General features: G+C 52.2%; 1 protein-coding gene across 1 annotated transcript in view; it reads left to right on the top strand.

Annotated features, from left to right (window-relative positions):
* Window positions 1-5489: 5489 nt before the first annotated feature.
* The window catches only part of LOC105476421 (transmembrane serine protease 13), a 30065-nt gene continuing 9864 nt past the window's right edge, over window positions 5490-25690 (top strand). Inside the window, exons 1-7 of the mRNA XM_071075631.1 lie at window positions 5490-7280; window positions 17449-17923; window positions 19069-19173; window positions 21840-21962; window positions 22457-22586; window positions 24515-24607; window positions 25537-25580. Of these exons, the coding sequence (XP_070931732.1) occupies window positions 7260-7280; window positions 17449-17923; window positions 19069-19173; window positions 21840-21962; window positions 22457-22586; window positions 24515-24607; window positions 25537-25580 (991 nt within the window). The 5' untranslated portion in view covers window positions 5490-7259. The remainder of the gene's footprint in view (window positions 7281-17448; window positions 17924-19068; window positions 19174-21839; window positions 21963-22456; window positions 22587-24514; window positions 24608-25536; window positions 25581-25690) is intronic.

The following is a 25690-nucleotide window of genomic DNA, read 5'->3' as shown; positions in this document are numbered from 1 at the left end:
TTAATTTTTATCCGTAAAGAAACATGTAGTTTCTCCTTACAACTTTTATTGATTGCATCTTGCACCTGTTTTTGCTTTCCCTCTGGTTCTGACCATCCTTCTGTTCCTGTCTTTCCGGGCTATGCTTAGGGTCATTTTCTTCTATCTCAAACTGTGACTCTGTGTCCCCGCCTCAGATTTTCTGTTTCACAGTTCTTTGACAAGGAACTCCAGATCACCTGATTACCTTTGATGACTTCCTTCTTCTGTGCCAAATCTTCCTACCTGGAGACCTCTAGTTTCTCCAGAGTTGAAAAGGACCTCACTTTTTAAGATGAGAAAGCTGTAGTCCAGGGGTCACCTGGGAGGAAGTTGCCCTGCTTAGAAGTAACAATCTCAACAAAAGCCCAGATCTGAAGTCTTAAGCCAGATCTTTCTCCACCAAATCTCTAGCAAAGGATGCTTCTCTTTGGACTTCAGATCCAAAGTACATATCTTGGCCAGACATGGTGGCTCACATCTGTAATCCCAGCACTTTTGGGGGCCAAGGTGGGAGGATCATTTGAGGCCAGGAGTTTGAGACAAGCCTGGGTAACAAAGTCAGACCCTATCTCTACAAAAAAAAATTAAATTAGCTGGACGTGATGGCACACACCTGTAGTCACAGCTACTTGGGAGGCTGAGGTAGGAGGATGGCTTGAGCCCAGGAGGTTGAGGTTGTAGTGAGCCATGATTGTGCCACTGTACTCCAGCCTGGGTGACAGAGTGAGACTGTTTAAAAAAAAAAAAAAAAAGCACATATTTTAATACTCTCCTCTCTTGCTCAGAGTCCTATTTGTTGTTGAAACCATGACCATGTATAGTATATATGTGTATGTGTGTGTGTGTGTGTGTATATATATATATATATAATGTGTGTATAATCATATGTGGGCACTAGGTACCACGTCCTGTGTCAAATGTGTTATACAAACGATTTCACTGAATGGACAGAAATACTCTAAGAGGAACCATTATCCCCATTTGATAGATGAGGAAACTGAGGTTCTGAGATGGCCATTAGCTTGCTCAAGGAACATAGAGGCGGTACATGGCAGAGCTGTGATTCCACAGCTATCTGACCTTAAAGTCCCTCCTGCAAACCACTCCACACTCATCTCTCTGAATGTCCCCTTCACGGGGCAGCCTAGAACACCAGGCTGTCTCTCTGTGGTTCGTGTAGCCTCTGGCATCTCACCTCCTACTCGAGAAAGCCTTCTCAGGTGGTTCAAAGGGAGTTAAAGATGGTCCCGTCTGAAGGTGGGATTCTCGAGGTCACAGTAGTCAGCCACTCTCACCCTTACCCGCGCTGTGAATGTTCGACTCCAATGTGTGCGGGAGGGGCCCATGCTTGTCCCTGCCAGGCTTAAGCCCTGTCTGTCAGCATCACGGATCTGTCCGCAGCTACCTCATTTCTGTGGAAAAGTTAGCAGCAGTCCACTGGGTATTTCCAGTGAGCAACAGTGGGGGTTTTATGTAAAGAGTCAGAGTAAGCATGTGTAAACATGGCTGCAACTGGCACTTCAGGAGGGCTGTGGCCCTTGGGCCTTGTTTTGGAGAAATCCACTGAGGGAGGGGTTGGAACCACCTCCCAGCAGAAGCAAGTGAAGGAACAGGTGGGAAAAGTGCAGACACAGAGGGTCATCGAGCTGTCGCCCTCTAGTGTGAAAAGGGCTGTCTTGGGGAGGTGGAATTTGACTTCTTCTGTGGGTCCCCTCAGAGGGGAACAAGGAGCTACAGACACACCATAGGGGTGAATTACAAGGAAAAGCAACTGTATCAAATCCTTCTTTGGAAACAGGTGGTGCCTAGTCAGTCAGAACTGTCCCCAGATGGAGCGATCTGGGCGCAGGCCAGGCAGCCACCAGGCAGGGGTGTTGCAGAGGGTCCACGTGAGAGGGCTGGGCTGCTTTTGCCTGGGAGGTACTGGAGGGCAGGGCAGCCTCTTCCCCTGCCCACTGCCCACTCTTCAAGGGGATAGGGGCCAACTTGACTGAGACTGACAGCGTCCTGCCAGAGGCTTCTTACCTAGTTTATCCCATCTAATCATGGATTTATTTTATTTTATTTTATTTTATTTTATTTTATTTTATAGACAGGGTCTGGCTCTGTTGCCAGTGCAGTGGTGTAATCATAGCTCATTGCAGCCTCAAACTCCTGGGCTCAAGGGATCCTCCCACTTCAGCCTCCTGAGCAGCTGGGACTACAGGCACGTACCACTGCCCCCAGCTCATTGGACTGATTGATTGATTGACTGATTGATTGTAGATAGAGTATCTCGCTTTGTCCAGGCTGGTCTCAAACTCCTGGTTTCAAGCAGTCCTCCTGGCTCAACTTCCCGAAGTAATGGGATTATAGTAGTGAGCCACTGCACCCAGCCTTTAATCATGGAGTGTTGATCATGCAATGACAAGAATGCCAATTATCAGAAGAAGAGCAGGGATTTGCCCCTCTCTGCCCCCTGTTGTCCTGAACAAGACACAAAGGGGCAGTAAACACCATGACTAATAGAAACCCTGTGACTCCTGCGTTTAAGATCCTAGACTCTCCGAACCACAGGCCTGCTGGGGAGTCATCAGGTGGTCTTTTGGTTTCCTGCCCACACTTATTTCCCGGCATCCCCTTCTGGGTGTGCCAGTCTTTTCTCCCTCCCCTTTTCTCTTTATCCAGGGGAGAAGCCCAGTATCTGCTGGAAATAGGGAACCTTAGAGTTGCCCCACCAGCAGAGTCCCCTGAAAGCCTCCCTTAGAGTTGCTGAGAGGCTAGTTGGGGACCAGGGACTCTGTATGGACTCATGGGCTGTTTTCTCTTGGCTTGAAAAAAAATGATCCACATGATCTGCCCTCCTCTTATCGTGTCTGGATGACCTGGCACCTGAAGCGAGTCCTGGGGCAGTGACCCTGCTGGGCTGTGCTCAGGGTTCAGCATTAAATCTTAGGGGAGATTTAGATGAGATTCCAGAAAAGGGAAAATTAACCTCTAGTGACAGGAAGCAGATCAGTGATTGTCTGGGGCTGGGATGGGGTGGAGAATTGACTGCAAGAGGTGGGAGGAAACTTTTTGGGGTGATGGGAATGTTCTAGATTTTGATTGTCATAGTGGTTACACAGGTGTGCACATTTGTCAGCATTCATTTAATTGTTAACTTATTATTGATGCATTGTTAATTTAAAAAACCAAATCTTAGAACAGATTGGCAGCAAGTGCCATGTTCAGCAAATGGTCAGGCAGGCACCAGTTTGCTTAATTCTGAGGACTCCTGTTCAGCCACAACAAAGAACATATAAGCCATGCAGATTCATGGAAGACTGAAAATGAAGTAATACTGCACAAAAAAGAAGGAACTAGGGTGGCTATGCATAGTGAAGACAATAGCTCTCTAGGGCTCCAGGTCTGCTCTGTGCAGAGAGGGAACTCATGCCCTGGGAAGAGGCCTTCCTTGCTCTTGGTTGGCCCGGATGTTTTGAGCAGCTGGGACAATATCCTGCAGAAAGTAGAAGGAATAATCACAAGGGAAAATGGGGCCCTGCTAACATGTGAGTAATAAAAATGAGAGACAAAAAAATCCAGATGGAAAACTGATCCTGCCTTTACTTAAAATTCTGATATTTTATTCACCTTGGACTTTTTCCATTAATGCAGATTTTTAAAATATTTCATTAAAACATGATTTATCTTGATTATTTGGGCACTCTCTTAAATTGTGCAGCCTGGGCAAGTGCCTCACTTGATCACTGATGTCCAGCCCCAAGGGAAAAGCAGGAAGAGAGAACCGGCCTCTAGTCCAGAGAACTCAGCAGCGATCAACCTCTGCAGGCCTGGAGTGGGGAGAAGCACGGCTAAGACCACAGCCTGGAGGGACCCAGGACAGCCCTGGAAGGCTAAGTGGGGTGGGAGAGACCTGCCTGGGGCTGCAGCTGGGAAGACCGCTGGGCTTCGGGGGTGAGGGCAGTACAGACCGTAGGAGCATTAGTGTGCTAGGCCCAGGGGTGGCTCCTGGTGACTCACCCCCTTGAGGGTGGCCCCACTGTCTCCCTTCTGCCCTGCCGAGCCTCTAAGTATGTAGTTTGTTTCCCAGCTGCCCTCAGGCCTGGAGGGAAGCCCGCCTATTGTGCCAAGGGTAGTGGAGAAGCTCAGAAGTGGGGGGCAAAGTGGGGAAGGGTAGGCAAGGGCTCCAAGCAGGGACTTGGGAGGTGATTCAGGGGTGAAGCTGCTGATAGACTCAGGAGGGAGGAGCACGGGCCCAAGGTGGGAACTCCGAGGAAGATAACAAGGCTGGGAATAGAAGGCGCAGAGCTCTGTTTCCCAGACTGGAGCCCCATGAAGGAGCTCTCAAGGCATTGGGGTAGTGGTGGCTGGAACAGCCATGGAAGCGGAGAGCTCAGAGTTTAGTCTCAAAACAGTAGTGAGATTTTCTCACGCCTCACTCTCCTGGCGAGCTGCCAGGAATGTGTGCTTGTTTGCATGGCTGACATGTTTTCTGTAAAACTCCCTCCACTCCACATGGAAATGACCCAGGTAGGAAATGACCAGGGTACAAACGGGCCTGACGGCTGGCCCACACTCTCCCAGGGGTTCGGGGAGCAGAAGGTGGGTCCCGGTTCTGCGGAGTAGTCAAAGGTGGGCCTAGTAGGCGTCCTTCTAGAAGGCAACCAGGGAGCTGGAGGAAGAAAGCCAGGGACCAAGGCCAGAGAGAAGGAGGCAAAGGAAAGTGTGGGAGGCAGAGAGAGCCTGGCATTGTACAGTCAGGAGGACAGCAAAGGAGGCCGGGAAGAGGGGGCCAGGAAAGGGCCAGGCCAGGGTCACGTGGGGAAGTCAAAAGCGGTGCAGGCCTCCAAGTCCAGCTCCATGGGGGAAGCATCCAGGTCTTGCGCTGCCCCAGCGCCTTCACTCTGGAAATAGGAAAACCACCAGCAAGGAATGTCATGCCTCAGTGTCTCCCCCACCGCCTGCCCAACACATCAACTGTGTCTTCTCCCAGGGCAGGGCCCCTGCCTTTCTGTTCTTTGCCCACCACCCTCACTCCCCAGCAGCCACCGTGGGCCCGGTGCTGAGTAGCTATTGCTTGCTGAACCGAACTGCCCTTGGAGGGGATGTCACATGGGTCAGGTGGCTTGGTCAGTGAGGACTCTGGGATAGGGACAGTGTCCCTGATGGAAACCAAGGAAAAGAGCAAGAGGTGAAAGTGACATTCCTTCCCAGCCTGCCCAGTGCCCCGTGCCAGACACTTCCTCTGGTTCTATGTGTTCTCCTCATTTTCCCGATGAGGAGACCTGTCAGGCCTTGCAGGCTCCCCTCAGAGTTAGGGTTCTCATTCCCCCCGACTCGCCCAGACCCCCGAGCCTGAGGTTGGTGGGACTTTCAGGGAAGGGCGCTGGGGGTGCCCTTTGGAGACCAGTGGCCTGCTTGGGGGATGAAGTGGAGGCCTTCAGATCTGGCCTGGGGGTGCCAGGGCTCAGTGGCAGCCAGAGAGGGGCTGGGCTCCTCCCTAGGAGAGAGGGAAGAGGAAGAGCTGAGGACAGGAGGCCGGTATCTCCTCAGGAGGACGTATGGGAGGAGCCCCTTTGTCATGGTGGGCCGGTGGATGGGGCAGGAAGGGGATGTGGCCTGTGGCTGAATTCTGCTCTCTTTGAAAGCCAGAGAAGTGGCTCAGACAATATGCCAAGATGAGAGAACTCTAGGGTCCCTGCCTGGGCCCTCCAGGGTGCTCTCCTCCAGCCTCTTGCCTCTGGGTTAGATTTCCCTCAAGATACCCTCAGCTGGGGCACAGTTTCCATTGTGAGCTAGAAGTTTCTGTTTTCTTGAATGTAAATGGGGGAGGATGGTAGTCACTTCCTTTCAGTTTTTGCTCAAATGTCACCACAGAGAGCCCTGTCTGACCATCCTGTTCCCAATGGCCAGGACTCCGCCTCCCCTGCCTTCTCGATCCTTTCGCTGCTTTATTTTTCTGAACGGTACTTCTCACGTTCTAGGAGGCTGTGTAACTGATTTATTGATTTCTGTCTGCTTTTTCCCCCAACCCCCAAATCCTAGAGCCATAGGGCAGGAGCCTTTGCCTATTTTGTTCCTGTGTCCCCAGCACCTAAAGCAATGCCAGGCACTCAGTACATATTTGTTGAATGAACACGTGAAGGATGCATGTGAAGTGTTTCACAGGACTCTTGGCATCTTTAGATTACTGCTGCTGCTGTTGCTTGCTGTGTGGCTTGAGCACATTCCTTAGCCTCTCTGGCCCTCTGTCTCTCCATCTGTAAAATGAGATGATTGAACCACTAAAAATCCATGAGCTTCTTTCAAACTCTAAAAATCTTGGTGCCTCCAAATGCTCAGGAAAGTTCTTCCCAAACCTCACCAGGAATTCCTTCTTCTTTTTTGCAGTTCTCAGCAGCAGCTCAGCTGGGATCAGGGGCGCTAAGCACTCCTTTTGCAATAGCCCTTCCTCTACTTCTTTTGACTCTGAGGATCAGAATGGGTATAGGTTTGGGACTATGAATCAGCCCAATATTTCTTGGAACAGTTTCCATTCAGATAGTTATGTTTTATTTCATTGACTTTGATGTGTTGCTTCTAGCACTTTATTGTTTTCAATAGGGGGTGATTCATTATGTGCATAGTTAAAGGTCATTTGATTTTCATTTATTTGTTAAGAGTTCATAAAAACAGAGTTCAGGAAAAAACAATTGCCAGACCATGTGCCCAGAGACCATGTGCCCTGATTTGGGATTTTGACACCTGGTCCTTGGAGATGAAGGTTCCCACTGTCCTGCCATAGGTGGACATTCCTGGCCTGGAATGTCCCCTGCGGGGTTAGGGTCATCCCTCAGAAGGCTCAGGAGCATCTGTTTCAGGGGCTCAGGTCAACAGGACCAAGACCGTCCTCTCAAGGCTCTGCCCTTTCTCTCAGGGCCCCTCTGAAGAAGCAGCTCGGAACACTCCACTGCTTCTGTGGGGGCAGTTTCAGGAATAAAGGCAGATTCAGGTTCCCGGTATTCGGAATTCAGCATTCGCTGAGTAACTGGGATGGCCTCGACGACGAGGGGCGGAGGAACAGGTCTGGCAAGTTCTGTGTTGTTTATACTGGGGATTACTTCACGTATCCCAACCGGCTTCCCCGCCCCGTTTGGTGGGGGCTGGCCCTTGGCCCTCCAACCCCTTTACCCCACATGCCTGGGAAGCCAGGGGCCAACATGGATCTTGTCCTTGACATCAGCTAAGCCTAGAGGACTCTTCCCTCAGAGACCATGGAGAGGGACAGCCACGGGGTGAGTGTGACCTCAGGCCTCGGGCCAGATCCTCCCAGTGCTGAGGAAGCAGGGCTGAGGCTGGGAGACAGGTGGGACGGCCACCTCTGTGTTTCAGGTTCGGGGGAAACTGGCTGTGCCTCTTCTAGTTTGAAACTACTTAGGATCAAGATCTCTTGGTCTCCTTTTAACATGGTTCTAGAAAGAGCCCCTGGGAGGAGAAGGTGCTGGGATTTGGGGTCTGGCTGGTAAGCACCCCAGGGCTGTGTGGCTGAGTCTCGGGTTCCTGCTCTGTGGCCTGTGAGCACTTCTGCCGGGCGTCCATGCTGTTACAGCATCAACTTGACTGGTTGGGAATCCAGGCTAATCTACTTTAATCTCATTTTTGCTGGTTGGAAAATCAAAAACATTCTAACTGCAATTCAGGGTCACCTTGTCTAAACCCCTCACTACACTCCTAAACCTTCCCAGAAAACTGTGACTTTCTGTGTGCATTTAAGATTTTCAAGGGGATGTTTCAACCTCCCTTGGTCACTTCTTTCAGGGCTTAATAACTTTCATGCTTGGGAAGTGCTTCCTGATGTTTAACCACAAGTCCTGCCACCACTCAAGGTCCTTTCTTCTGCTGCTTTTGGGGTGGGAGAGAGCAGCTAGCCTGTCCTCTGTGGGAAAGCCAGTCATACACACATGAAGGCTGCCAAAGATTTTGTTCTTCTGTGCCTCCACTTTCTTTTCTTCCAGGAAATCCCTTTTGTGCTCTCATTTCTCCTTTAGGTCTTGTTTTCTGCCCCTCTCCAAATTCTCTGTACCTTACTGATATGGTGGAGCCTGGGACTCTGGGAAGAATGGGTCAGCACTGGGTTTGGGAAACGTCAGCTCATCCTATGTTCTGGCTTATAGTTGTCTTGCAGTCCATTCTGAACCCCCAATGTGCTTCTGCAAACTTTACCATCATTTTTCCCAGCATTCTTCCAGCCCCTTCTTGACTCTTCTTTCCCAGGCTACCTCCGTTGCCCTCTGTTCTGGGCTGCTTGGTTCATGTCTACCTCACCAAAGTCACTTGGCCCTAGGCCTTGGGAGGTTATCAGAGCCTCTTACTGTTGAGCAGTAAGCGGGGTACACAGGGGCATGCAGAAGTTGAACACTTAGTCACAGCCATGGGGCTCCTCCTTGGCAATTTGCTGGGAGCCTAAACTAGATGGTCCCTAAACCCAAGAGTGAGAAGGGCTGAGCTATCAGGAGGGTGGCCATGCTCCCATTGGAGTTGGATAGTCTGTCCCTGAGACAGGGTGATGGGGCGATGTCTTCCCAGGAAGCTCATCTCTTCAGAGTCAGGGACCAATCCGAAGGTTGCTGGAGGGATACAGGACAGAGAAGAGACTTCACTGGGGAACGCCCAATTAATCTATGAATTAAGTGTCAAATATGATGACAGGTACCACGTTCATTCTGAAAAAAAGATTGTCCAAACTTATCTTGGAATGGAAGAATGGAATCATTACATCCTTATTTAAGGTTCTTAAATTTACTCCCCTATTTAAGATGGAACCCCCAAGAGAGTGAGCCTATAGTTGGGGCTCGTAATCCCATCTGCAGCAGATTTCTTAACCTTGGTTATATAGGAGTGGGCTGGGAGAAGCTGGTTGCCTGAGCTTGTGCCTTCTCCCTGAGGGCTTTATTGCAGAGAGATGCATTGTGATTTCTGTCCCTCAACTCCAAAATGTCGTGAGGAAGATGATGGCCAGTGGGCTTGAGCCTGATGGCACTCCTCTGGCAGCTGCTGGATCTTCAGAGGGACCTTGGAAAAGAGGTGGAGAAGGGTCTCGGTTTCTCATATTCAAAAGAAAGTTGCATGTTGTGGTAGACAGAGAACTGACCACATTCCCCGTCAGCTTTGGGCAAGCCACTTCACCTTTCTGTACCTTAGTTTCTTCATCTGTAAAATGGAATAATAATACTACTCTCAAAAGAAAAATGTTGGGCAAACTAAATTTAACAGAGTTTAATTGAGCAAAGAACGATTCTCAAATGGAGCAGTCCCCTGAAGAATAGATTCAGAGAGATTCCCACACAGCTGCGTGGTTGGAGAGGATTTATGGACAGGAAAAGGCAAGTAGCGTTTGGAAAATGGAAGTGAGGTACAGAAACAGCTTTATTTGAACACGGTTTGAACAGTTGGCTGCCTTTGATTGGGCAAAATTGGTGATTGTTAACAAGAGTAGCTTACAGTCTGTGTACACGTCCAGTTGAGTTATAGTTCATTATGTACAGAGAAACCTTTTGATCCAAACTTAAAATATGTAAGGAGGCAGCTTTAGGCTAAATTTAATTTAATACCTACCTCAAGGAGTCTCAAAATAGTGTCCTTCCCATAGTAAGGCTCATTTAGAACAGCATCTGGCATAGAGAGATAGAGATAGATAGAGATAGAGTCACAGAATATTGAAATTTATCATCACTGCCTAGAATTTGGCGCTGGCTCTTACAGATTTGGACAAACATCTTCTTCTCCCTGTGCCTCAGCTTTCCCACCAAAGAAGGAGGTTGGACAAATTCCCCCCTGAGGCTCCCTTCTGGCTCCCTGACAGTCTGGAATTACATAGAACGGGATGGCAGGTGCGCCACACCAGATATGTGCATTTGTTCTTGACAGCGCATATTTTGTGCCTTTTCAAAATGGGTCACATTTTTAATTCTCAGAGTAGTGCAATGCTTATTAAAGAAAGACTGAATTAGACCCATTGATGAAGCAACGTTCCTTTGTGGAGTGGATTTTCTTATACTGGGCCTTCTTCAAGTGGAACAGGTTTGAAATTAGCCCAAGGCTACAGGTGCTAGGGACTAGTGAGAACCATCTAGGGGCGCGGCGCTGGTCCAGGATGAGGCACCCTTTCCAGAGGGGGCTGGGCAGTTCCCAAGATGGTTCACCTGCAGGCTCAAGTCACTCTGCCATCTCCCAACCCCAGGCATCCCAAGGACCCTGGCATCTGCCCTATGCCGCTGTCGGTGTGCAGCCCTCACCTTGTCCTCTATTTCACATTGTCATTGGTGCGGAGCAGACTTCCCTTGGCACAGCCACCTTGCTTTCCCCTGCATTGTCCCCTGAGACTTGGTAGATGTGAGTGTAAGCATGTGGGAGTGTGTGTATTGGGCCCTGGGCTGGGGAGCTGGGTGGGAAGGATGACTGTTGTAACAATGGCCACTTAGCTTAAGTGTCTTGTTTTGGCAAAACAGCTTCCTCTTGGTATAGCAACAATGAGGGTGGATGTGCCTGGACAAGTGGGCAGGGCACTGGTGGCGCAGGCACGAGGGAAGCCACCACAGGGAACCCCGGCTTTAGCAGTCAAGCGGAGGCCTTGACAGCACCAGATGGGGGCTGGTTTCCCTAGGAGGGAAGCAATACCCAAAGCTTTAGCGGGGCCGCCATTATGTACCAGCCCTGAGTCCTAGGGGACTGGCGGCAAGAGAAGGCACGGACACAGGGAAACACTGAGGCAGCAAGCTCCTGGGCAATCAAATATTATTTGTTTGGCAATAGTGGGCACTCCATGTTCTTTACAGCATTTGATGAATGAATGAATGAATGAATGAATGAATGAATGAATGAATGAACAGGGAGGCGTCTTGATTCTGGTCTAACAGGGATTTCCCAGGAGGCGTCGGAAACTGGAAGGGACTTCAGCACTTACCCTGGCCAGTGCCTTTCAAGTTCTTTGTAGTAGCTGCCTCTTTTGTTCAAATGAATGTTATGTAGACTCCACTGTATGAGACTGGAAGGTTGATCTTCTCTGCTGAGGTGGGGTAAGGGCTCAGAGCCCGCCACAGTCCCCACCAGCTGGTCTCCCAGCCACCTCCATGGAAACTGAAATGCTCTGTGGAACCCTGTTTGAAAACCGCTGATTGTCCAACACCCTGATTTTATAGATGAGGGAGCTGAGGCCCAGAGGGGGATGTGACTGTCCCCAAGGTCACATGCCTGCCCAAGAGCAGAAGTGAGGCTCCCCCGGCCCCCCACCCCCAGGGCGAGGCAGGCCCTGCAGCTTTGGCCCCTTCTGGAGTTCAGTCTGCCTCAAGAGCTGACCCGAGTCCCTGAGGTGTACACTGCGTGTGTGCTGGGGATGCTGGTGGTGGGTGAGGAGGTGGTGGGGAAGATGCCCGTGTGCTGAGGGGAACCTATATTTGTGGGGTTTCCCTGGGTTCAGGGAGGGGAGAGTAGGAAAGGGCCTTGGGTACCTGGAGGCACAGTGAAGCCTGGGTCTAGCCGTGAGGAAGGGAAAAAAGTCACCCAGTCCAGCATGGCCCTCTCTGGGAAGGGTTCAGGCCTCCCCTGCCACAGACCAAGGGCACCCCAGGTTCCCAACAGGCAAGGAGGGTTTTTAGGCTTTGTTGAAGGGAGCTCCTGATCTTTCTTAGTGCCCCCAGCGCTTCCAGAAGGGTTTAGGGAGGGGGTTTCTTCTTGCTTAGCCCAGAGTGCTGTTTTGTTGGCCCATGGTCTGCCTGTGCCCACCCTATGGGCGCCCTTGATGCCCAGGGTCACTGGGAGAGAGACACTGCCACGGGGCTTCTGTCTGGGAAGGGTCCTTTCTCATGGAGGCTGGTAAGGGACAGTCAGAGGAAGCGCAGAGTGTTGTGTAACAGCCCAAGGATGAGCGCCAGAAGATCAGGGTTCTAGAACTGGCACTGTCCCCAACTGGCTGTGTGACCGTGAGCAAGTCACACAGCTTTTCTGGGCCTTCATCACCTCATCAATAGTATAAAGGGCTTGGGTAGGGTTTCTTTTCTTTCCTTTTCTTTGAGATGGGGTCTTGCTCTGTTGCCTAGGTTGCTCTTGAGCTTCTGACTTCAAGCCATTCTCCCACCTCAGCCTCCCAAGTAGCTGGGACTACAGGCCGGCGCCACCATGCCTGGCTTAGAGGGTTTTCAGAGTCCTTGCAGTTCTGACAGCCTGTGATATGCTCAACCCTGGGTGGTAGCTTTACGAAGGGATGGCCCAGGGCTGACGAGGGAGGCCCAGTTGGCTTAAACTGGACTGAAAGAGGCCCTGATGCACCTGTCCTCAGGCCATGAAGATGCATCATCGCAGCTGCCGCTGCCTGCTGGACATTCTTCAGGTCTAGCGGGAGAGTTTTTTTTTTTTTTTAAATACTTTAAGTTCTAGGGTACATGTGCAGGTTTGTTACATATGTATCCATGTGCCATGTTGGTGTGTTGCACCCATTAACTCGTCATTTACATTAGATGTATCTCCTAATGCTATCCCTCCCCTCTCCCCCAACCCCACCACAGGCGCTGGTGTGTGATGTTCCCCATCCTATGTCCAAGTGTTGTCATTGTTCAATTGTGGGATAACTTTTTATAGGATCGCTCACACTGCAAGCCCAGGCTCTGGGAGACCTGAAGTGCATATTTCCCAAGTTCAGGCTGCTGCTTATGGCTGGAGAACTCTCACTATGCAGAGCCTGGGGCTCGATCCACGGCAGCAGCTCCATAACCACTGAGATGAAGCAACCATGAGCCCGCATCACTCAGCAAAGACAGAGGCCCCCCTCTCCCTGGCATCACTGGCTGGGCCCCCAGAAGGTCCAGGAGAGGCCAAGGGCTGGACATCCTCAGGGGTTGGCTAACTTACTACCATCCCTACCAGGTAACGGCCCAAGGGGCAGAGTCTGCAACTGGAAACCAGAAAAACATCCCATTCACCTCACGGGCGATCTACCCCTGGGAGCTGTGGTGTCGAGAGCCCTAGGCTGGAAGCAGGGGGCCTTGCATTTTAGTCCGTCCTCTACTATAAGATGGGCCTGAACAACTTTGGGCAAAGCACACAAACCTTTTGGGCCTCTACCTCTCAGTCTGTAAAGTGGGAGTAAAAATTCTTACAGACTTCTGTCCAGGGATGGGCTTTGGAAAGACTCCCGGGGCCAGGGGCTGCTCCTCTTAGCCCTCCCTAGCTTGCCCTTCACTGCTTTCCTGCGGATCCCTGCCCTGCCTTCCTGCCATGCTGCTTCCTGCCCCAAAATGCCTGGAGGGCCCTGAACAAGCCTTGGGTGAGGACCCTTGGGAGCTGCAGAGGCATAGCCAGGTGGTAGCAGTGACAGCCTGGGGTGTGAGCCTGTTCCATGGCATGGTAAGGGCTTACAATTATGTTACTGCAGGGGGTAACCTCAGAGACCACCCCAGGGGTGGGTGGGGAGGAGAGGCACAGCCAGGAAAGAATGGTTGGCAAAGTTAGGCCAGGGACGTGGCTCAGAGTTGACCACACTCCCCTGCTCCGCCCTGTGCACCTGCCCCTGAGCAGGCTGAGAAGCCTTTGGTCTGCAGGCAAGTTGTGGAGACACCAGGACACATCAAGGAGTTGGTCATTTCACTTCCATTCCTGAGTCTCCGGCTCACTGCCAAAGGCCAGGATTTGGGAAGCTTGGGTTCTGGTCCTGGTTCTGCCCCTTGTAGGTTGGGACCTTGGATAAGAAGTCTTAGCCGGGTGCGGTGGCTCACGTCTGTAATCCCAGCACTTTGGGAGGCCGAGGCGGGCACAAGCTCAAGAGATGGAGACCATCCTGGCTAACATGGTGAAACCCCATCTCAACTAAAAATGCAAAAATTTGGGCATGGTGGCGCGTGCCTGTAGTCCCACGTCCTCAGGAGGCTGAGGAAGGAGAATCTCTTGAACCTGGGAGGTGGAGGTTACAGTGAGCTGAGATGGCGCCACTGCACTCCAGCCTGGCGACAAAGGAGACTCTGTCTCAAAACAAAAAAACAAACAAACAAACAAGTGGTCTCCTCCCTTCCCATTCCCCAGCTGCTGAAGGCCTCTACTCTGAGGGTGAGGTCAGGCCTCTGGTGGGAAGCTAGAGGCTCAGCAGTTGTTCTCCAAGAATTGGGGCAAAGAAATGAGTTAGTGCTATAACAGGTTAGATATGAGGAAGAACTTCTAGCAGCGTGGGACAGCAGGCTGTGAAGTGCCTAAAGAAGGTTGGTGTGGAATCTCTTACTCAGATGATCCCTGAAGATGAGAACTCTTCTTGATGTCTGGGAGGGTTTGGGTTGAGGGTCAGAGTCAGGGGGTGGAGCGGGGGCCTCACTCTGGAGGCTGCTCTCATCTGTTTTGGGGGCTGCCCTTTCATCCTGATGCCCCTGTGGGGACTTGTAGTTCTCTTCATGGGCAATTCTCCTTCAGGTCTTGAGGCTCCAGAACTCTCCTCTTGCCCTGGTCTGGGGGCCCAGTGGCTTTCCACCTGCCTCCCAGGCCCTGACAGCAGAGCACTTGCTCTAGCCAGACCAGAGCTAGATACTCCCAGACTCAGGGCCTGCCGGGCCTCCATTCCATTTTTGGATGTGTCACCCTTTCTACAGCTCTTGGCTTTCCACCCATGCTCCCTCACCACCAGTTCCCTCTCTGGCCTGACTCCCTTCTCCTGTTCTAGCTTTACAGCTTTCCCCAGCTCCCTCCCCCACCTGCCCACCCACTTTCCTCTGGGCCTCTTCCTGATGGGGCAGCTGGCGCTGGATGGCAGGGTCCCATTCAGGTAGAGACAGCCTGAGCTGCCTGGGAATTAGAAGACTGTGCGCGAGTTCCTACAGACCACCAGCTCGTTCAGGTGGGCTGTTTGGTCTCTCTGAGCCCCGGGTCCTTGTGTACAAACTGGGGGTAGTAATTCCTGCCCAGCTTGCTAACTGACAGACTTGTAAGGATCAAATCACATAATGGTGCAAAACTGCACATACAAGCCCTGAAGAGACGAAGGTAGGTCCTGTGGATGTTTGTGACACTGTAGGTCAAGGCCCTCCTTGCTCCTAGCAGGCCTGGTTAGAATCTGAGCTGTCACTTACCTGGTGTGTGAATCTGGGCATGTTCTTAACCTGCCTGGACCTCTGTTTCAATATCTGTAAAATGAGGCTAACCATATCAACTGCAAAGAGCTGTGAAGAGGTGGGAATGGGATCCCAGAAAGTGCTAGTGGGCTGTTATCTTTGTCACTGTTTGACACACATTTATAGACCCGGCTCTTTCATGTGTATCACCCATTTATCTGGGGGAAGGAGGTGAGGTCTGCCCATTTCACATGCATGGAATCAGGCACTGAAGGGTTATGTCGCTTGCCCAGGAAATGCAATTGGAAATGGAGACAATCAGATTCAAACAGATTTTTCCATAGCAAGCCCAGCAATCTCACAAGCAAACAAACAAAACCCCACTACCGGCTGGGTGTGGTGTGATGCCTCACGCACGTAATCCCAGCACTTTGGGAGGTTGAGGCGGGTGGATCATTTGAGGTCAGGAGTTTGAGACCAGCCTTGCCAACATGGTGAAAGCCCATCTCTACTAAAAATACAAAAATTTGCATGTTGTGCACATGTACCCCAGAACTTAAAGTATAATAATTAAAAAAAAAAAATTAACCAGGCGCGGCGGCGGGTGCCTATAATCCCAGCTTCTCGGGAGGCTGAGGCAGGAGAATCCCTTAAACCCAGCAGAGGTTGCAGTGAGCCAGGATTGTGGCATTGCACTCCAGCCTGGGCAATGGGGTGAGATTCCAATACAAAAAGTAGCCAGGTGCGGTGGCACACATCTGTAGCCCCAGCTACTGGGGAGGCTGAGGCAGGAAAATAGCTTGAACCTGGGAGGCGGAGGTTGCAGTGAGCCAAGATCATGCCACTGCACTACAGCCTGGGTGACAGAGCAAGACTCAACAAACAAACAAACAAAACCCCTCCATCACAGCCACTGCTCACCACGCCCTCACTGTGTGTTGGGCATTTTACAGGTATGATCTGTGACTTCAGTACCATGAAGCAAGGTGCTTCACTCCAGCTTACAGATAGGAAACTGAGATGTAAAGAGGCGAAGTCACTTGCCTGGGGCACCCAGCCGCCTTAGAGGCAGGCCAAATTCCAACCTGGTCTCTCTAACCCAGAGCACCTGAAGACCCACCTGACCCCGCTGCTCTGGGCCAGTAGGCACCTCCTGGTCTTGGCAGGTCACAGGGCCCAACTGTGGGTCACACCAGAAAGTACTACAAGACCAAGATCCCTGTTGCAACCCTCCGCCCTATCCCCAGGTTCCCAAGGTGTTCCCGGCCCTGCAGGGCCGCGGGGCCCCATTCTTAACCAATCTCACAAAGGCAAAATGAGCACTCTGTACATGCCGTTCACGAAGACTGTGCCGGGAAGCTCTTCTGACTCAAGGGCAGGAGACTTAGAGATAAACAGGCATGGGGTAGAACCCTGACTCTGTGATTCTGCAAGCTGAGCTCTGAACCTTGGCTTCCCTATCTGTAAAGTGGGCTTCCAAAAGTACTAACCTCCCAGGGATGTGGTGAGGCCATCGTGAGGCCACAGATGTGAAAGTTTATTTTCACCTCTAAAGTGCCATGCACACAAGTGATTAGTATTTTATTGTCCTGGCTTACGGGAAGTCCCCCTGAAGTTGGGGAAGACTTAGAGTGTGCACAAAAGAGGAAGGGAGACCAGGCAGGCCGGTGAAGGTGCCACAGTGCCAGGATCCCTGGCAGGAGCCGAGGCCCAGGCCACCACCAGAGGGAAGGATAGGGCCTTCTGCAGCTGAGGCTTGTCCGTGTTATGCAAAGACCTTAGTCTGGCTTTGTACAGCATTCTTTTTCTCCCTCAGATGAGCTCACACTGGCGCTCTGCCCCTGCAGTTGGCAGGTCAGGGCTTTCCTTAACTAGTGCTTAACTAGGGATTACAGCTCATAGTAAGAACAGTATTTTATAATCTAACGCACATACAGGAAAGTAAAGGATGCAGATGTAGGAGGTGGAAGGGAAGAGGGCAGAGGGGTCTTTGCTTTCCCCATAGGGGACCACATTCCCTTCATATGAGGTCTCAGAGTGAGTGACCAGCCCAGCAGCCTCTTCCTTTAACCCTTCCTAGACATGCGTAGCCTAAGCAGGTGACCCCCAATCCCCGGGCACATGGCCCATTTCCCTCCACCCTTCTCTGCAGGTCCTAAGTGGCAGGGGAGCCCCTAGGGGAGCTGGGGGACAGCAGGCTCTTTGAGCTTTCATTCTATCCTTGGACACAGTCCTCCTCTCAGATGTTTCCTTGTCCAGGGGGCTTTGCTCAACCCCTAGCTGCTGCCTCAGAGCATTCATATCCTAGTGCAGCAGAGCCGACAGCTGAGGTGAGTTGGCAGGGGAGCAGCCTGAGGGATACTCTTCGATCTGCTTTCAGAATGCATCTCCAGTGAGAACACCTTCAGCTGGAGCATCTCCAGCCCAGGCATCTCCAGCTGGGACACCTCCAGGCCGGGCATCTCCAGCCCAGGCATCTCCAGCTGGGACACCTCCAGGCCGGGCATCTCCAGCCCAGGCATCTCCAGCTGGGACACCTCCAGGCCGGGCGTCACCAGCCCAGGCATCTCCAGCCCGAGCATCACCAGCCCAGGCATCGCCAGCCCAGGCACCTCCAGTCCGGGCATCTCCAGCCCAAGTATCTCCAGTCAGGGCATCTCCAGCCAGGGCATCTCCGGCTCGGTCCTCACCTTCCAGGTCCTCATCCGGCAGGTCATCATCTGCCAGGTCAGCCTCCGTGACAACCTCCCCAACCAGAGTGTACCTTGTTAGAGCAACACCAGTGGGGGCTGTACCCATCCGATCATCTCCTGCCAGGTCAGCACCAGCTGCCAGGGCCACCAGGGAGAGCCCAGGTAAGGGGGACGCTGCAGGGAAGACAGGAGAGATGGGAAGCAGCCCATGGGCAGGGAGGAAATCTCAGAGCCAGTGTGCTCTGCTCTCATCGCAGACAATGATGTGGGGAAGGGGAGGCAGCGGGGTGGGCAGTGAGGGACTTGGGGGCAGGGGCAAAAAGGAAACATTTTTGTGAAATGTGAAAATCTGAGACAGTGGAAAATTAGGCGCGAAGCGGGGTAGGTGATAAGAAGCCAGGACTAACAAAGCAGCGTGTCACCCTGGAGTCTGCACAACCCAGGTCAGAGCACTGGTTTCAGTAGCAAGGTCCCCCAGTTAGTCACAGGGTTCTCTCCTTGTGCTGTCCTGTGGGTCTGCCTAAGAAGCTGGGGTCTGCAGTGGAACAAGGTCATGATCAGCGGGCCCATCTGTGGGTGGGCAGGGAAAAGGAGATTCTGACCAGGTGTTCAAGTCCATCCCCAGCCTTCCAAATTGTGGGTTGCATGGTTCACCTATTAGGGAGTCAGAGAGGTCGAATAGGCCTTGGGGACTGGGTCCGCCCTTAAGGAATCAGTGCTTCTGCCCGCCCCAGTGCTGCCCTCCTCCCATCCTAGAATTCAGACTTTCCCCACCACCACAGTACACACAGGCCTGGATGATACGTGGCTTTGGAGGACCACTCGAAGTTTGGGGCCCATCCCACAGCCTGGTCCTCTCCAGGGTGGGTGAGGTGCTTTGGTATCAGACCCACTGCATTGGAATCCCAACTCTGCCACTAACTCACCAAGTAACCCTGGGCAAGTGATTTCACGTCCATGAGCCTCAGTTTCCCCATCTATACAATGGGCCTAATAAGACTCTGCTCATGAGGTTGCCGTGAGAATTAAGAGAACACAGGCAGAGTGCCTGGCTGGCCCAGAGAAGAGCCTAGTAAAAGACGGCTGCTGGTGCCAGGCAGGGTGAGCTCAGTTTTTGCATTTTCAGATGGGACAAAATTCATTCATTTATTCCATTGACCTTGTGCCCCATCAAATCTCATTCCAACTTCTGGGGTGGAGTGATCCTCATGGGGCCCTCCTGGGCCACAGCCTTGCTTCCCCCACCCTCTCCACCTCGTTGGACTCCTCTCCAGCCTCACCTTCCCCTGCTGCCGCCCTGCTCCTAGGTACGAGCCTGCCCAAGTTCACCTGGCGGGAGGGCCAGAAGCGGCTGCCGCTCATCGGGTGCGTGCTCCTCCTCATTGCCCTGGTGGTTTCGCTCATCATCCTCTGTGAGTTGAACGGAGGGTGCAGGGGTGGGTTCCGGGCACTGCCAGGCAGAGTGGGACCCAGGGATGGGGGCAGGCAGGGGGGACAGGTGTAGGGACCACCCAGTCACCCGCTACCGTGTCTGGAGAGGGACACTCTTGCAAATGGCCTTGGACTGTGCTGCCTCCAGGACCCTGTGGGGCATCCAGGTTAAGAGTGTAGAAGCCAGAGGAACCTGAACTTGGGTCTCATCTGTGCCACTTACTCTGCAGCTTACTTGGGCTGGTTAGTTAACCACTCTGAGCTCAGTTTCTGCATCTTCAGATGGGACAAAATTCATTCGCCCATTTCATTACTATGTGCCCCATAAGATCTCATTCCAACCTCACTAGATTATGAGGAATAAATCAGACAACAGCACAATTCCTGGAACAAAATCCACAAATGCTAGCTATTAAAAAAACACACATGAAAACACTGATTGGAAAAAGTCTGTCAAGGATATTCAGTCAATGGGATGATGTGTTCAGCATTCAGGGGTTCAGGCCCCCTCAATTTCCCCATTCTCTTCCCCATCATCTTCAAAGATACCCAGGCATGCCCCAGGGCTCTCTGCTCAGGGGTCCACTATGAGCCCAGCACAGTGGGAAACTTTAGGCAGCGCAAATGTGCATGTACATTATTCTGTCCTGTCCTCAGGGAGATTACAGTCTCCTGGGGGAATAGCTGGAAATTTTGAAGGGCAAATGCATTTGAGTGTGACTATGAGGAGGGGATGACAACTGTGTGGGCTGGATGCAGGGGATAGCTTCTTATGGCTGTGGGGCCAGATGAAGACCTGGAAGGTGGGACAGCAATTATGCCCAGCAGGGCATCCGAGCGAATGAGCAGCCACAGAAAATGTGGGAAGCCAGGTGGCAACGACAGCATGGGGGAGAGGAAGGGACCTGCCTAACCAGAGTGGAGAAGGAACAGTCAGAGACCTGTGGCCGTCTGCTCGGTTCAGCAAGGCTGGGCCCTGCTGTAGAGAGCTTTAAACGCCAGGCCAAAGAGTAAGGATTCTGTGAAAGAGGCAGCACCAGTGGTGAAGGGTGGAGTGGACCAGCGCGTGGAAACGTCTGCCGGCAGGGCTGTTGAAGGGGATTCTGAGGGAGGGGCAGTGTGCTGGCAGAGCAGGCTTTAGTGCCACGCAGGCCCTGACTCTGCCACTGACCAGCTGTGTGAATTCGACAAGTCCATTAACATTCTGAGCCTCAGTTTCCCCACCTGTCTGACTGGGTGGGGTGATCACTGTCATAATGCACATAAAGGCCTCGGCATGGTGCCTGCTGTGACTTACTGCCCTGCCCTCCCTCCCTTTCCCACCACAGAGCACCTCGCTCCATGAAAGCCATGGGAATGACCCGTGTAGGGGCGAGATGGCACCCATGGGTGGGCTCACAGAATAGAACTAAAGCTCTCAGCGTGGTTTCACAGCATTTCCTGAAGTCCCCATAAGCTCTGCCAGGGAGGCCTCTAACCTCCAGCGCTAGGGAGGTGGCTTGACTTCTGCAGGTCACCGAGCAGCTACCTGGTGGGGTCAGGACTAGAGCCCAGGCCTCCCGACTCCCCACCCGGCCCAGCACCCTCTCCACTACACATCCACGTGGGGCTCCATGAGCACTCCAAGGGAGACTGCCCAGGCTTCTCTGGGGGTTGAGTGCCCAGGATGTGGGAGGAAGACCAGGGCACAGAGAGGAGGGGCCAGCCCAAGAGATTAGGAGGGATTTGTGTCGGGACCTGGACGGAGCAGTCACACACAGGCGGACTTTACCCTGGGTGACAGAGAGCACAGTGGGCCCTGGAGGAGAAGCAAGGGGTGGCGCTGAGGAGCTGGTGGAGGAGGAGAGGCGGGGTGAGAAATTAGAACCTGGATCTGTGAGGCAGCCAACGGGAGGTGCCTCCAGGCAGGAGGGCCCACCGCCCCTGGTTTGGAAAGAGATTGCCGTTAGAGAGGGAGGAAGTCGTGAAGCAAATTTGCACATATGGCTTGTAAAACTGTTTTCTTTTAGCTCCAACTTGTATATGTGGGAATCAGCCACCTAGAATTGCTGATTGAATGAAAAGACATTTAAGGCATAAAGACAAGTCATGGGGAAAGAACTGAGCATAGGGGTGTCCCTTGTGCAGGGGAGAGGGAGAAGGAAAAACCCAGGAGCTTCTGAGACTGGAAGGATGGTCGCCTTTGAGAACAGACAGACGGTGGTTGCGTGTGTGACTGTGAGGACAGAAATTTATCTGCTGTGACTCTGTGGAGCACAGAGATGATGGGACGGCAGAGGGGTTCTGAGAGGGAAGCTCTGGGACACTGGAGGAGGTGGTTTCTCTGGCCACTGTGTTTGCCAGCATGTAGGGAGGGGAGTTCCCAAGGTAATCCCCATCTCCACAGCACTCTCTCTCTCTCTTTCTCTCTCTCTCTGGGTGGCTGGCTGCTCGAATCTGCCTGGTGCTGCCATGCTTGCAGGAGCTTTCTGGAGCATTCTGGAGCATTCCTGAGCAGCCTTTCTCTCCATACAGATGGGGGACGAGAGCCCCAGAGTTCAAGAGGGATTGCAGGTCGGTGTCTCAGAACCCCCAGGGCCTTGGGCTGCTCAGTATCTCATCTCTGTGGAGTTGGTCGTGACCCAGCTGTCTGCTTCTTTTTCTCTAGTTCAGTTCTGGCGGGGCCACACAGGGATCAGATACAAGGAGCAGAGGGAGAGCTGTCCCAAGCATACTGTTCGCTGTGACGGGGTGGTGGACTGCAAGCTGAAGAGTGATGAGCTGGGCTGCGGTAAGGGGCCTGGGTGCGGGCGAGCGTGTGCCTGTGCGTGTGTGTGTGTACCTGTGCATGTGTTTGTGTGCCTGTTTGTATATATGTGTGTGTAGGCATGCCTGTGTGTGTATATGTGTGTGTGTGCGTACATGTGTGTGTATGTGTGTATGTGCGTGTTTGTGTGTGTGCATGTATGTATGTGGGCATGTGTGCATGTATGTAATCCAGACCCAACGATTCCCTGTCCATTGCCTCCCATTTGAGCTGATACACAGTTTGCACCAGTCTGTAGCACTCTGGTGACTTTGCCTTGGCTCTGTCCATGCTAGGCATCCTGGGCTTCTGAGTACTGGTTGACCCCCCATGACCCAGGCCACGTTCCTGGACTTTTCCCAGGCCTCAGCAAGGAATGCTGTCAGGACAGGTGCTTCTCAGAGCCTCACTCAGCTCATCCAAGAGCTTGATGCTTCCTAGGTGCTGAGGACCTGCTCTGCCTTTTTCTTGCCCTGCAGTGAGGTTTGACTGGGACAAGTCTCTGCTTAAAATCTACTCTGGGTCCTCCCATCAGTGGCTTCCCATCTGTAGCAGCAACTGGAATGACTCCTACTCAGAGAAGACCTGCCAGCAGCTGGGCTTCGAGAGGTAACCCCCAACCCGGCCCCAGAGTCCAGGCTTCAGGGATGCCTCAGGCTCTTCATAGGGCCTCTCAAGCATGTTGCAGAAACGTTGTATTAAAAAGACCCTTGGGGACCAGGGCTGATCTCACTGGTTCTGGACACCCTCAAGGTATTCAGAGTCAGAAGCCCTGAGATCCTCTGAGTCTGGAGCAAATTGTTTTCATGAGGCCAACATAGTGATGTATAGATCTGCAATAGTATCGGACTCCTAGATGGTTCTTTGCCTCCAAGCACCCTGACATCCATTATCACATTCACCATCGCGGTGGTGGCCCTACGCCTTGGGTAGGCATTTGGGCAGATCTTTTCTTCTTATATTAGGGAACTAAAAGCTCGGGTTGTGCAAAGCCCTTCAGTGGACCTCGAGCTATAGCTACCGTGGCTTGAGCCAGACCTCATCAAACAGAGAATGAAATGGGCCAGGTGAGGCCAGGCAGAATCATAAGGATCTTTGGCTCTAAAGATTTTAAACAAATCAGGCAGTGTTGACAGGTAGAGGAAGGAGTAGGTGAGCAATGACTTTCCACTTTGAAGAAGTGCCTGATTTTCAGCCCAGACACACATCTCCATCCTCCCTCTTGGACTGAGTTTTCAAGATGGGTAGTTTGGGGTTTGTCAGTGTGTGTGAGGTCGTGGGGAGAAGAGTTTAAGATCTCACTGTGGGTTCTCTACAGAAGAAGCACCAAAAACACCTGGGGTGGGGGGTTAGGATTTAGAACTAGTTCTCTACCCCACCCCAGCCTGTCCAGATCCACAAAAGCGGGATCAGAGTAATCCAGATGGAAGACCATGGGCATCTTTTATCCACAAGTTGTGTGTGTGGCCTTATGCAAGCCTGAACCTCCCTTGGGCATTCAGGTCTTTGAACACCACTTATTCAAAGAATATTCATTGAGCTTTTATTATGTGTTACATACTGTGTAGTACCTGGACACAAAGGATTAAGACAGGAGCCCAGGCTTGAAGGACCTCTAGTGTGGCTCAGTGAGACAGGCTTAAACCAATAACCACAGTATGATGTGATGTGTAATGATAAGGATGTGTGTGAAGCACCAAGGGCACACAATGGAGAGGGTGCCTAACTGCACTGGTGGAGAGAGCAGAGAAGGGAGGAACGGGCCCTCTGGGTAGAGGAGCTACATATGCAAAGTGTCATGCCAGGGTGTCACGAAGGGGTGTACCATGTTCTAGAAATATACATAAATTCCACGTAGAGAGTAGAACACATTAGAATCACCTGCCATGCTTGTGAAAATGCATCTTGGAATCAGAATCTCTGGGACGAGGACTTAAAACCTGCTCAGCAAACATCCCAAGGTGATTCTTAGGCACACTGTGTTCTGAGATCCACGAGGCTTGCCCCGAGGTTGTCACGCTTTAATGTACAGCTCAGTAACCTGGGATTCTTTAAAATGCAGACTCTGATTCAGTAGGTCTGGAGGGTGCTGCTGCTGCTTATTCATAGATCGCAGTTTGGATAGAAAAGGGCTAGATTGGTGTTTGTCAAACTTGAGTGTGCATCAGCATCACTAGAGAACCTGTTAGAACGATGATCGCTGGGCCCACACCCAGTTTCTGATTCAGAAGCATTGCTAATATTAATAACTTCCCAGGCAATGGTAACACTACCAGTCTACACTCTGAGAAACGCTGGGTAGTGCATAGGGCTGGGGGTCTTGGAGGGGAGTTGGGGGAGATGGGGGCAGTGGTGGAATATGTGGGTGGGGCTGCACTTTATCGGGCCTTGACTGCTGCTTGGAGGAGTTGGCCACCATTCAGACCATCACAGTCTGGCCTCTGTCAGCAGAGCTGGTGGGGCTCTAAGCCTACTGGAGGACTTGGGATGACCCTGTCTCCAAGGGACTCATTCTTCTCCCCTCTCCTCCCTTGTAGTGCTTACCGGACAACAGAGGTTGCCCACAGGGATTTTGCCAACAGCTTCTCAATCTCGAGATACAACTCCACCATCCAGGAAAGCCTCCACAGGTATGGTGGGGCAGGCAGGCTGCCTGTTTGTGAGCGGGGGAAGGAGCGGGTGGGAGGGGGTCTCTGAGTCAGGGAGCCCCCTTCCCTGGCTTTTCTGGGATCCAGCCTCCAGGAGTCCACCATGAGTGTTCAGGGGCATCTCGGAAACAGCCCTTATTCACCAAACTGCCTCCTGACTTAAAAATTACTGTTTGAGGCTCAGTGCTGAGAGCAACTGGAGACCAGGGGTGCCCCTGAGAGTTTACCTGGTCGTCAGCGGCAATTCACGAACCTTGGGACCGCCAGTCAACCAGGTGTTTGGACTGAGAGCTGCGCAGGGAGTGGACCTGGACTGGGGCGGGAGAAGCATCACTGGAGTTGGGGACAGGGTAGGGAAGCAGCAGTAGGGGGCTGCCAGGTGCAGGCGTCAGGGACAGGGAGGGCCATGTGGGAAGCATCGGAGGTTTGGGGGCTCTGCCAGCTGGCATTGTTTGCCCTGCAGAGGGCAGAGAAGAAGCCAAGCTCCAAGAGAAGTAATGGTGAGGGAAGGGACGTGAATTTGCTGCATCTGGATGTGCTGCGTGGTTTCTGCATCTGCGCTGAGGAACTGTGTCAGAGGAGCACCAGGCCATCTGTTTGGCCGTGAAAAGATGCTGGGACAATGAAGTCCGAAGTTCAAAGAACATGGATCTGGGCCAATGTCTGCAATCTGCCACAAGAAAACTAGTTGAGGGGATGAGAGTGTTGATTTGCACTGAACCACTGCCATTCTGGACAAAGCACTGGAAGGGAGAGTGTCACACGTGAAGGAGAAGCTCAGAATCTCCTGCTTCCTGTGCAAAGAGTAGCTTCCTTGGAAACAGGATAGGAACTGAGCAGGAATCAATCAGGAAGGCTTCCTGGAGGAGGTAGCTAATATACCCTCCCACTTTCTGTGTCTCCTCCTGCAGGTCTGAATGCCCTTCCCAGCGGTATATCTCTCTCCAGTGTTCCCGTAAGATATTCTTCTTCTTGGATTGTGGCCAATGTCGTGTGGGAGTAAAGGGCAGAGGGGCAGAACTCCTCCAAGGGAGGTGTTTGGCACTGGGGTTTAAGTCAGGAACA

The sequence above is a fragment of the Macaca nemestrina genome, chromosome 12 (assembly GCF_043159975.1).
Source record: "Macaca nemestrina isolate mMacNem1 chromosome 12, mMacNem.hap1, whole genome shotgun sequence".
Classification (NCBI taxonomy): Eukaryota; Metazoa; Chordata; class Mammalia; order Primates; family Cercopithecidae; genus Macaca; species Macaca nemestrina.
Note: the sequence above shows the minus strand (reverse complement) of the source record. Positions and strands in the feature narration are given on the sequence as shown.